This window comes from Neovison vison, chromosome 6, assembly GCF_020171115.1.
Source record: "Neovison vison isolate M4711 chromosome 6, ASM_NN_V1, whole genome shotgun sequence".
NCBI classification, from domain to species: domain Eukaryota; kingdom Metazoa; phylum Chordata; class Mammalia; order Carnivora; family Mustelidae; genus Neogale; species Neogale vison.
Window position 1 is genome coordinate 107,684,158 of NC_058096.1, and position 12,020 is coordinate 107,696,177.

Genomic DNA, 12,020 nt, shown 5'->3' on the forward strand with positions numbered 1-12,020 from the left:
TTTTTCTGGACTCTCAATTTTGTTCCACTGGTGTCTCTGTCAGTTTTATGCCAGTACCATACTGATTTTTGTTTTGTGTTTGTTTCATACTGTTGAGTACAGCTTTGTGAGAGAGTTCGATCAGAAAGTGTGATGCCTCCAGCTTTGTTTTTTCTTGAGATTGCTTAGGCTAATTGGGGTCAGTTGTGTTTCTAAAGACCAACAGTGAAATATCTGAAAAAGGAGTAAAATAATTCAATTTATAGTAGTATCAAAAACAGTAAAATACTTAAAAATAAATTTAACCCAAGAAGTGAAAGAGCTATACACTGGGAATTATAAGACATTGCTGAAAGAAATTGAGGACACAAATAAATGGAAAAATATCCCATGTTCACGGATTAATATTAAAATGTCCATACTGCTCCAAGCCATCTGCAGTCAAATGCTCTACCACTGAGCTATACCCCCTTTCCAACCCATCTGTAGATGCAACACAGTCTTTTATCAAAAACATATTGGGGGGGGTCCCTGGGTGGCTCAGTGGGTTAAAAAGCCTCTGCCTTTGGCTCAGGTCATGATCCTAGGGTCCTGGGATGGAGCCCCATATCGGGCTCTCTGCTCAGCATGAAGCCTGCTTCCCCACCCCCCGTCTCTCTCTGCCTACCTCTCTGCCTGCTTGTGATCTCTGTCTGTCAAATAAATAAATAAAATCTTTAAAACAAAACAAAACATATTGGGGGGTTTGGGAGAGGGTTGTTGGGTTATGGACACTGGGGAGGGTCTGTGCTATGGTGAGTGCTGTGAAATGTGTAAGCCTGACGATTCACTGACCTGTACCACTGGGGCAAATAATACATTATATGTATTATTTAATACATAAATAAAAATATTAATAATATTTTATTAATATTAAAACTTTTTTTTTAAGTTGAGATTTTTCGCAAAAGTAGAAAATCTAAAATTTGTATGGAACCATGATAAGTGATTTTGACAATCTGGTCTCTACCTGCTTCGAAAATACAATGTCTTTTAATGAGTAAGTCACAGGAATTACAAGTCCCAGCACAAGGTATCCAGTCAGTGATATTGTAATGGTGATGGAACAGAAAGGCTGGTAGCTGCCCTTGCGGTGAGCACTACATACTGTATGTACTTGTCAAATCACTAAGTTGTACACCTGAAACTAACATGTGTCAGTTGTACTCAAATTAAGAAAATATATATGGTGTCTGTTTTTTTGTTTGTTTGTTTGCTTGCTTTTGCCTTCTTTAATGTCAGAACTGACATAAAAGCATAGCATCAGACTGGACCCTGCTTACCATTTTGACTTAATCTCTAAACATCCCCACACCCATCCTTGTGGTTGGTGCCTTTTGTGTACTTCTATTCCCCTCACATAGACATCTTCATGTTTCTATTTGTGCCTTTTTGTTGCCTGCCACCCTCCTCATTATCCATCTAGGCCAGGTCAGACATCTCTTTTCTATAGCTGTCTCTGATAGCCCCCTAATAAATAGGATTAAACTCTTTATTTTATCTCTGTAGTGCTTTATCCTTTGTTCTTTTCTAACATTTATCTTTTAAGATAAAGTTACTTATGGGGCTCCTGAGTGGCTCAGGCAGTTAAGCATCTGCATTCAGCTCAGGTCCTGATCCTGGAGTCCTAGAATCAAGCCCCGAGTGGTGTCGGGCTCCCTGCTCAGTGGAGAGTCTGCTTTTCCCTCTGCCTCTGCCATTCCCCCTGCTCTTCTGCATTCTCACTCCCTCTCTTGCTAATTCTCTCTCTCAAATAAATAAAATCTTAAAAATAAAAAAGATTAAGTTACTTATGAATCCCTCTATTTAGGCTGCGAGGTCCTTGAAACCAGGAACCTTGACTTCCTTATCTTTGTCTCCCCAGAGCATACTTTCAGTCACAGAGAGGAGGAGCTCAGTGTTTGGGAGAAAATTAAAAATTATTTTTTGTATGATGATGAGTTGGGTAGGTGAAAGGAGCATTTAGTAGGAGCAGCAGAGAAAGAATAATGAGTGGGGATTTTGAGGTGCTTGGTGGAAGAATGAGAGAGGGCAGTTAAAGACAGGAGGGCAAGAAAGGTGGGCAAGGGTAGAAGGTAGGTATGGGTAAGGCAGACGTGCAGGGCGCGATAGGCAGTCTTCTGGTGAGTAGTTGAGTATCTTGCTCTAGTTGAAGGTGGGTGAGGAGCAGTTTGAATCAGTGAAAAAGGAATGGTGGCTTTATTCATTTTCCTGCTTGTGCTTCTCTGAGGTTCAGCGTGGGTTTAGTACAACATCTTAATGTAGGACCGTTGGAATCTTTACACCCTTTTGCCAACAGAGCTAACAAATTACCGTCAGTGTTGTTTTCTACTTTTCTTATTTTTCTTTTTTTTTTTTTTTTTAAAGATTTTATTTATTTATTTGACAGAAATCACAAGTAGATGGAGAGGCTGGTAGAGAGAGAGAGAGAGAGAGAGAGAGAAGCAGGCTCCCTGCTGAGCAGAGAGCCCGATGTGGGACTCGATCCCAGGACCCCGAGATCATGACCTGAGCCGAAGGCAGAGGCTTAACCCACTGAGCCACCCAGGCGCCCTTATTTTTCTTATTTTTAATGTGTGTTTTGGACTTTTAAAGCTTTGAGACCCTGGTTTTTCAAAAATTTTTTTATGTTCTTAACATTTTCTTTTTTTTCTTCTTTTCTTTTTCTTTTTCTTCTTTTTTTTTTAGGAAGAAGAAATTACCTGATTCTTTTTCACTCCATGGGTCAGTTATGCGACATTCACTTTTGAAGGGAATTTCTGCCCAGATAGTGTCTGCAGCTGTAAGTATTTTGTTCTTTTCCCCAGCTTTGTAACCTGCAATGGCATAATGAAGTAGGAATGAGCATAAAACAAAGCACAGCACTTCTCTTGGCCCGAGGCTTAAAAAAAGAAATAGAATCTGGCTTTCATGGGTTTTGTGTGATTGTTTTTGACTCATAAGACATGGCTACACATCTTGACGTAGAAATTAGTGCAGCCATGAAATAAAGGTCTGCTCAGACTCTCTGGTGTGCCTAAATGAAATATGGCAGCAAGCCTAAAAGGAACACTATCTGCCTTTTCTTTAAATTCCTTTTCAGTTTAGTTGCCATCTTGTGTATTTGGTTGAGTTAGAGTGCTTGTTTTTTTTTAGTCTTTTCATATGGAGAAATGATTGATCGGAATCTTTTACAACTGAGTGATTTTCTTGTAATTCACAAAACCCTTTTCATGTACCTTATTTTATTTACTCTTACGACTTTGAAAGTAAGGAAAGCCATATCCTGTTTTACAAATGAGAAGAGAGGCTCCGAGAGGTGATATATTAACTTCTCTTACATCATTGGGTTAGGAGATAGCAGAACAATTACTCAAAATTGGTGTTTCTGGCTCCAGCTGTCGTGCTGCTTTGTTGTGAAATGGAGGTGGTATTGGTGAATGTGGCCAGTGTGTAATGGCTGCAACAGAATGTCTGTGGTCTTCTTTGAAAATTTTTTTAGAGTACAGAATTGATGCAAAAATGTTTAATAGATCATTAAGACAATAGATGCTGATTCTGGTATGTTTTATCAAATTTTCCTTTGACCTCAGAGCCTATTAATTCTATGCGGCCTTTAAGTTTCAGTTTTCTGAATTGGTTATGTAGGGCCTATGTGTAATAATGATGATGACAATGATGACATATTCATATCCCAGGAACCTTGACTTTTTTAATGTTTTCATGGAGTTTGATTGGTATTTTGCATATTCAGTTTGGACAGTTTTAATTTTCCAGAGGGTAAGAGCTTGATAAAGGAGTGGCATCACAACATCATAATCACATTGCAATTGTCATGTTTATCTGAGAAAGCTTTTGTTGTAGAAACCAAACCAACCAAAGCGAAAAAGGAAGAAAGTGTTCTCTGTGTATACCCTGGCCCAGCTCATAATCAGAAGTCAATTTAAATAGAGAGATAGTCAAGCCATGGAGGAAACCTGGGCAATTGTCCTTCCTCTTTTAGGTGGAGAGTAACTCAGATTTGCTAGAATGGGAACCACCTGTTGAGGATTACATTTCCATGACGTTTTCTGAATTTAATCCTTATGTAGGTGATGAAATTCATTCCTTTCAAGATCAAGATGAACCAGAACAGTCATTTGACCCACCTGTGCAGTTTTAAAAATATTTTGAATAATGGAGACTGAACTAAAACTCAGACACCGAACATTGATCAGATAAATCTGTTATTTAAAAGGGTTTCTTCTCCCTCTTGAAGAGGAGGGAAAAATTCTAATAAATCCCAGAGTGTTTGCATTCTGTTCTTATTTCATTGCTATGGCTGAGCTCCTTTGGTCTGTTAAAATGAAACCTGCTTTTCCTGTGACAGTGCTCATACACTGCCTTCCTACTTTTGGATTACCAGCTCAATTTAAATTGTATGCACTTCTGTGATGGTTGGTTTATTAACATGTAAAGTTAGTTATATTTTGGGGTATCTCTCTCCTAAATTGTTGTTCAATAATACGTTCAGCCATGTGGATAATGATGGTTCTGTTATTAAGGTTGCCTGGGGCTTCGCTCAGCCCATGCATGAAGAACACGTAGGAGAGGTGAAACTTTTGGAGTTGTGAATGAAGTTCACAGCTCATTCACAGATGAAAGTACTATGACAGATGACTGTATTTTAAACTAATGCAAAATCATTTTAAAGGGTATCTATTGCTTTGATGATCACTCAAGATAATAACACAGTGTTCCAGAATGTGTCCAACATATAAGAAGCTCCCAGCATGCTGATTAAAATGCAGATTCCTGGGCACCACCCAGACCTACTGAATTGGCATCTTTCCTAGTATAGCATAGGGATCTGCATTTTAACAGGTATACTCAATGATTTTAATGTAGCCTGGCTCTCGAGAATCACTGCTGAAAGATGTTGCAACACCAGTACTAAAATTCTGTTATCTCTAAAATGCTTTCCACATCTCTGGGTTTTTTTGTTTTGTTTTGTTTTTATTTTTTATATTTTTAATTTAATTTTTGGGGGGTTTTGTTTGTTTTTAACTTTTTTAAAAATCTTTTATTTCTTTTCAGTGGTGTATAAACCATGAATTCTGTTTTTAATTTTAAAGCAAGCTGACTTTCTGATTTCATTATTCAGATTCCATTTCGAATTTACTTTATGTTCTTCATCTGCTTTCTTATTCTTTTTCCCTATCCAGGACACAGATCAATCATTCATTTGATTGCATGCATCTTAATTGTCAGGCATGTTAGGTGTACTTAACACACACATGTCCATACAAGGTTGGGTATATCCTGCTCTCCAGAACATTGAATGTAACAGTCTTGTCATTGTTCTTCCTTATATTCCTGTGCTCTGGAGTAATTTTCTTGAGTTAGCTCCCAGGAAGCTCCATAAAGTTGTATAAAATCGATTCTGCCTTCTTAAAGATTCTGATGACTAATTGACCACATTGGCAAGGACAGACAGAAAAGAAATATAGGAGTGATATTAATTAAAGGGCCTGGCTTGGGAACTGAAGCTGGGTTTGAGACGTAGTTCTGCCACTTCTTGAATAACCTTGGGCAAGTCAGTTATGTTCTTTAAAACGTGTTTTCTTAATCTAGAAAGTCTAATACATGTCTTATCTGTCCCTTGCAGTTTGAGAAGCAAATAGTGTAATATATATATGTGAAAGCTCTTTGCTACTACAGTGCTGATCATTGTGAGCTCTTATTATTTAAAGCTATAAAAGTATCACATAGATACCTTTACGTTTATATGATACTTTACATTTAATGTGATCCTCAGGACAACTCATTGAGGTATGTAGGGCAGTATATGCTATTTCCTTTAACAGAGGAAACTAATAACCAGAGGGTTAGGTCACTTTTCCAAGGTCATACGTTACTGTATAGAGTTAATTTTTAATTTTCTTATGCTTAAGAACTGACTGAATACACCCTACTTGGGTTTAATTGAGGGTTTATTGGATAATCGGCTGGGTAGGAAGCTTAGAGGAAGAATATTGTAGCGTGTTTCCCTTTTCTAAAATTTTCATGTACTGTTATCATTTTTAACCTGTAGTGCTTAGGGTTTATTCACATTATTGAAAATGGAACTTCTTTCCTCTCTTTTTCTTTGTTTTCATTTATAATCAGTATCTTTCCTAAAGCATTTGTTACAGTTAGTAAAATAAAATAATCCACTCTCCTCTTTGTATTTTGTTGTTATATGCAACTTCTGTTGTTTCTCTTAGTTGGGGGCAAAAATGAAGGTTCCATCTCTTGTCTGGGTTGATTTGGATTAAAGTATATGTAAAAAGAGGGGCTTACATCATTTTCTGTTTAAAAATGAGAATATCTTTTCAAATACTCTTTTAATTTTGCTTAGGACAAAGTGGATGCTGGCTTGCCTACAGCAATTGTAAGTACACTTTAATTCTTTAAAGGTAAGCTTTCAATTTGATTAGGTTTTCTTAGATTTATTTTTCTAATGTTCAAAGTTATTGCATAAATTATTATGATAATAAATTCATAGGTCATTTACTGCCAGTAGTCAAGTTTAAAATTTTTCTATATTGAATGTTCTCTTCCTTTCTAGTGTATTATTATTCTTTAGGCTTTTGTTTGAGAAGCATATAATGGAATAATGATTAGCCTTTTCCAGGATTATTTATATGTGGTCCTCCCATGCCCAAGTAAATTTGCTTCTTCTGTGATTTGGCCTCCCTTCGGTTATAAGGGAGTGGAAACCAGCATTTGGTGAAATCACTTTGTGGTAAATAGTACATTTAATAGTTCTGAACTCCCTTGCCAAGCCTGCCAAATAGTAAATCTGTGGCGCGATTATAGCGAACTGGGGAATATTGAAAGCACACTAGTGCCTTCTTTTCTTGAATACTTCCAGCTGTGTCCTGTAGCTTTCTTATTAGTTAGTCAATTGGTGAGGAAGTGGGCTGAATTTTGAATATTTCTGGTGCCTTTTGGCTTCTATGAATAAACTGAAGGGCTTTCTCACCCCTTTCCCACACCTCATAGCTGGCTCTTGGTTGGGTAGCCAAGTGCCTCTTACTTTGTCTGGACCCCTGAAATTTTTTTTCTTTTTTAAATTGCTTTAGAGGAAGCTAAGTGGTGTGTTTTTGCCTATAATGTTCAACATATGATATTTTGATATTGTTATCCTTGGAGTAAATTTAGAGGGATTCCCAGAAATAAAACGTCCTGAGTTTCATTTCCGTTTTGCCTCCTAGATGAAATTCTTCTTATTTATAATAGTTGGTATGTCATCTGGTGCCTAAAGGAAAGAAGACCAACAAATTCAACTTGGATTGTTTCAAGATCCTTGATGTGATATTTCAAAATGTAATCTTCCCTTTTGTTCTCAGGCAGTATCCAGTCTGATAGCTGTGGGTACATCTCATGGATTGGCTTTAATATTTGGTAAATTTTCTAAGTACTTTCCATACTGTAGATATTAAGTGTCCTTTTGGATTTTATATCTTTTAATAGTTTAATTGTAAACTCTGTTTTCTTGTTAAAAAAAAAAATCAGAAAAGTTTGAAAAGTAGCAGTCAGCAGTTTATTCATTGTCAGAGCGTGAGCGTGGGCTTGTGCATGCCCACAAGCAGGGTGAGCCACGGGCAGAGGAAGAAGCAGACCACCTGCTGAGCAAAGAGCCTGATTCAGGACTCCATTCCAGGACCCTGGGGTCATGAGTCCTGAGATCATGATCTGAGCTGAAGGCGGATGCTTAACGAATTGAACCACCCCCGCCCCAGTCAGTAGTTTTGTAGTTAAAATTAGTTGACCCTAGTTCATTTTGTTGCTCACTGCAAGTTTTTCTTCTTCATGAATTGTAAGTTATCATATCATATCTTTGACTCTGCAGACCTGGACAGAAAGAATATAAAGTTGAAAGGGACCTTGGGTTGTCCTCTTGTTTGCCTCAGTTTGTAGTGTTGGTGATTTTTTATTCTAAATCATATCCTAGCAGGTATTCTAAAAGATCTTCAGGAAAAGAGACTGAAAGGCTTTCTCAGTAATTTTTCATAACTCAAACTGACAATAAGTTCTTTTTTCATTTACACTGTAAATCCTTCTAACCTGAAAAATTTCTAGCCCATAATCACATTCCTTTATTGATTGAGAAGACAACTTAACATTCATTTGTATAGTAGATGACAGTCTTAAGTATTTTCTCTTTTTTTTCCTACATGAGACCAACTGGCCCAAGTTTCCTTACTCTTTGCTTTACTTTTGAATTCAGTACTATGAGCAGAACATCATCTTCTGTTTTTTTTTTTTTTTTAACAATCAGATAATATTTTTCTGTCATTTTAAATGTTCTGCATCTTCAATCTTTTGCATCTCTCTTAAATGGAATTCCCAATAACATTGTATTTTAGTATGGAATCTACAAGGTACTGTATGAGGATTATGTGGGAATATTTTAATACACAGTACTACAGTACAATTTGATCTTTGTTGGCCTTGAATCATTATTTACCATATGAGAGAAGAACTGGTTATTTTCTCTTGTTTTTGAACAGTTTGAACTCCTCCTTATAAATGTGCTGAAAATCTTAATTATCATGTGATTTTAATACCTAAACTTTTCAGAGGTGATTGATTTAAATTAATAGAGTTTTATTTTTTGGGAGTGGGAAGAATGAACACAAAATATAAGTCTCTTGAGAGAACTTTAGAATTGATTCTTTGAATAATAACTTTTTTCTTATTTCATAATGGATACGTGTTCATAGTAGAAAATTTCTATGAACAAAAGGTTGAAGATACAGTATGACAAACTACTTTCCAGGAATAATCCCTAACATTTCTGGATGGCCCTCTAATCTTTTTTTGTACATGTGTGTATATATGTACACACCCAAAATGGAATCATGGTAATTTCTAACCAGCTTTTTCCTCATATTGAACATCTTTGCATGTAATTATATATTCATCTGTAACACCATTTTTTAAAAAAGATTTTATTTATTTATTTGACAGAGAGAGATCACAAGTAGGCAGAGAGGCAGGCAGAGACAGAGAGGAGGAAGCAGGCTCCCTGCCAAGCAGAGAGCTCAATGTGGGATTCAATCCCAGGATCCTGAGATCATGACCTGAGCCGAAGGCAGAGGCCCAACCCACTGAGCCACCCAGGCACCCTGTAACACCATTTTTAATGGCTACATAATATTCTTTTAAATGGACTCACCATAATTTACTTAACCATTTCCTACACAGAGACATTTGGGTTGTTTCTAGACAAACAGTATAGCAATGAACATCTTCGTAACTGCATTAGACAAACAGTACAGCAATGAACATCTTTGTAACCGCATTTTTGTGCACATGATTACTTCTTTAGAACAAATTCCCAAAGGTGAAATTCCTTAAAGTCAGGGTATGAACATTTTATTTTTTATTTTTATTTTTTCCAGGTTTCATAATTTAATTAATTAGGAACATTTTAAACACTTCTTATATAACTTAATTGCTTCCAGGAAGTTTTACCAGCCTGCTCTCCTATCAGGTATAAGAATGCTTATTTTCCTGGGGAGGCATAATTGGTGTTAGATTGAAAGGATTTGGGGAAAGGATCTTAGAAGGACCTTTAGTTTAGTCTCCTTATTTTACATATGGAGGTGACAGAACTAGAGAGATTAAGAGAGATACATAGAGCCAAGTTCAGAATCAAGAAATACTGAAGCATAGATCAGTGCATTTTCACTATTCTCAGTAATTCTGTCCTCAGAGAAAAGGAGGCAAATTCTAAGACATATGAAGAAAAGAGGAACTAAGATGAATGAGAATTGAGTATAATGTTTATGTTTCTTTCTCCACAGAATGCACATTGATTTTTTGTTCCCACTTACCAGTGTTCACTTTTCCTCAACTCCGTCCTCTTTAACATCCCTTCCTTAACACAGGGTTATAAGAATATATCAGTTTATAATCAAACCCATGTAGAGCTACTGAAACAAATTAAATGAATACTTTAAAAATAAAAACCCAATAGAGGAGAAGAGTACATTGTCTTTTGCTACTGTCTTCTTAATTTCCTTGGCCCTGCCTCTTACTTTTTTTTTAGGTCTCAACAGCTTTGTTGTAGATATGAAATGGTAATCTTTCATTACAGTCTCATGGAAAAGGAAGCATGCCAAAGTGAACATTTTGAGAAAGAATCATAATATTCTGGTTTTGCTTTGAGTTTTTAATCATGCAGTTAGTAACTTTTACTCAATATTTTTGTGGGAATCTGATTATTTGGACAGTGATTTTTAACAAATGGGTTAATATTTGCCATGACAGTAACAAATGGCAGAGTAATGCTACTATGAAGTGTCTAGATTAGAAGTCTGGGTTAAATCTGATCTCATTTAAGTATCTTTGTTGATCATAGGAAAAGTGTAGCAGGAAGAAGAATTGTACTTGTTTTAAGTAACATCAAGTTCTTTTTGGAATAGAGGCCTGGGTCATTAAAATGGTGGTCATTGTAAGCTTCTTAAAGGTGATGTATGTTGCCTATTTTAATGGACTATAGATATGTGGTATTTATTACATATCCTGTTTTTATCCTATTACACAGGATCTCAAAATTCAAATCTTCATAAAGATGTGTCCCTATTCCAAGGCCCTTAGTTTCCTTTTTTGGGGGTTGTTAGTATACTTTAGTAGATTATCTTTTTGAAGTTTTTTGTTTCTATCAAACTTCTGGACTTGGGGCGCCTGGGTGGCTCAGTGGGTTGAAGCCTCTGCCTTCGGCTCAGGTCATGATCTCAGGGTCCTGGGATGGAGCCCCGCATCAGGCTTTGTGCTCAGCAGGGAGCCTGCTTCCCTTTCTCTCTCTCTGCCTGCCTCTCTGCCTACTTGTGATCTCTGTCAAATAAATAAATAAAATCTTTAAAAAACAAACAAACAAACAAAACCTTCTGGACTTGATTTACTTACTGTGCTGTGTGATTTGGTTATTATGCATTTTCTCTTTCCCATAATCAATATATAATCACAAATTGGTTAATCACACTTAGTATCATTCCCAGAGATAACTAAAGGTTGTCACTTACATTTTTAAAATTTTACCTTTTTTCTGAACTTTTGAACTGATTTCTTGCTTTTCTCTTTCTTTTGATCTTTTCTCCATGGACTCAAAGGAAAAGGTATAGTAATTTTGGTTTGCATGAGTGACTGTTTTTTCTTTTGACCTTTTTAGTGTTGAAAGAGAATGCTGTCAGTTACAGTTGATGCCTTCTTATGAAATGCTTACTTAAAAAAAAAAAAGCTAAGTGAAACTGGTTAAAGCAGGGAATGTTAAAAATTATAAATACATGCATACTTTCAGTGTTTTTTTTTTCCAATTTATTTATTTTCAGAAAAACAGTATTCATTATTTTTTCACCACACCCAGTGCTCCATGCAAGCCGTGACCTCTATAATACCCACCACCTGGTACCCCAACCTCCCACCCCCCCGCCACTTCAAACCCCTCAGACTGTTTTTCAGAGTCCATAGTCTCTCATGGTTCACCTCCCCTTAGTGTTTTATTTTTGATTGTAAATATACAAATATTGTCTCCTTAATCTTTTGATACAGTCCAAAGCCTTTTCTTTGAGTTTGTATCTGCCAGTTGGAGGTTTTTTGGAATAAACTGCATCATTAATGAGACACATAAAATTTGCACTTTTATTTTTTATTTTTTTAAAGATTATATTTATTTGGCAGACAGAAATCGCAAGTAGGCAGAGAGAGAGGAGGAAGCAGGCTCCCTGCTGTGCAGAGAGCCCGATGCGGGGCTCGATCCCAGGACCCTGAGATCATGATCTGAGCTGAAGGCAGAGGCTTTAACCCACTGAGCCACCCAGGTGTCCCAAAATTTGCACTTTTAATTAAAAGAAAAAAAGAAGCTTAGGCACCTGTGAATCAATTGAGGAGGATGAAATTGTAGTTTCTTACCAAACAACTCTTCAATCTTTGACAGTTACCTTGTCCACATCTTATTTCATGACAGGTTTTCAAAGAAAGACCTTTACCAA

General features: G+C 36.6%; 1 protein-coding gene across 4 annotated transcripts in view; it reads left to right on the plus strand.

Moving 5' to 3' along the window:
• Positions 1-12,020, plus strand: part of VPS8 (VPS8 subunit of CORVET complex) — a 254,482-nt gene that overhangs the window by 20,550 nt on the left and 221,912 nt on the right. For 3 of the 4 annotated variants that reach the window (XM_044251922.1, XM_044251923.1, XM_044251924.1), the window contains exons 5-8: positions 2,707-2,800; positions 6,377-6,409; positions 7,371-7,425; positions 11,142-11,147. In XM_044251922.1, the coding sequence (XP_044107857.1) occupies positions 2,707-2,800; positions 6,377-6,409; positions 7,371-7,425; positions 11,142-11,147 (188 nt within the window). The remainder of the gene's footprint in view (positions 1-2,706; positions 2,801-6,376; positions 6,410-7,370; positions 7,426-11,141; positions 11,148-12,020) is intronic. The other variant, XM_044251925.1, reaches the window with a different exon arrangement.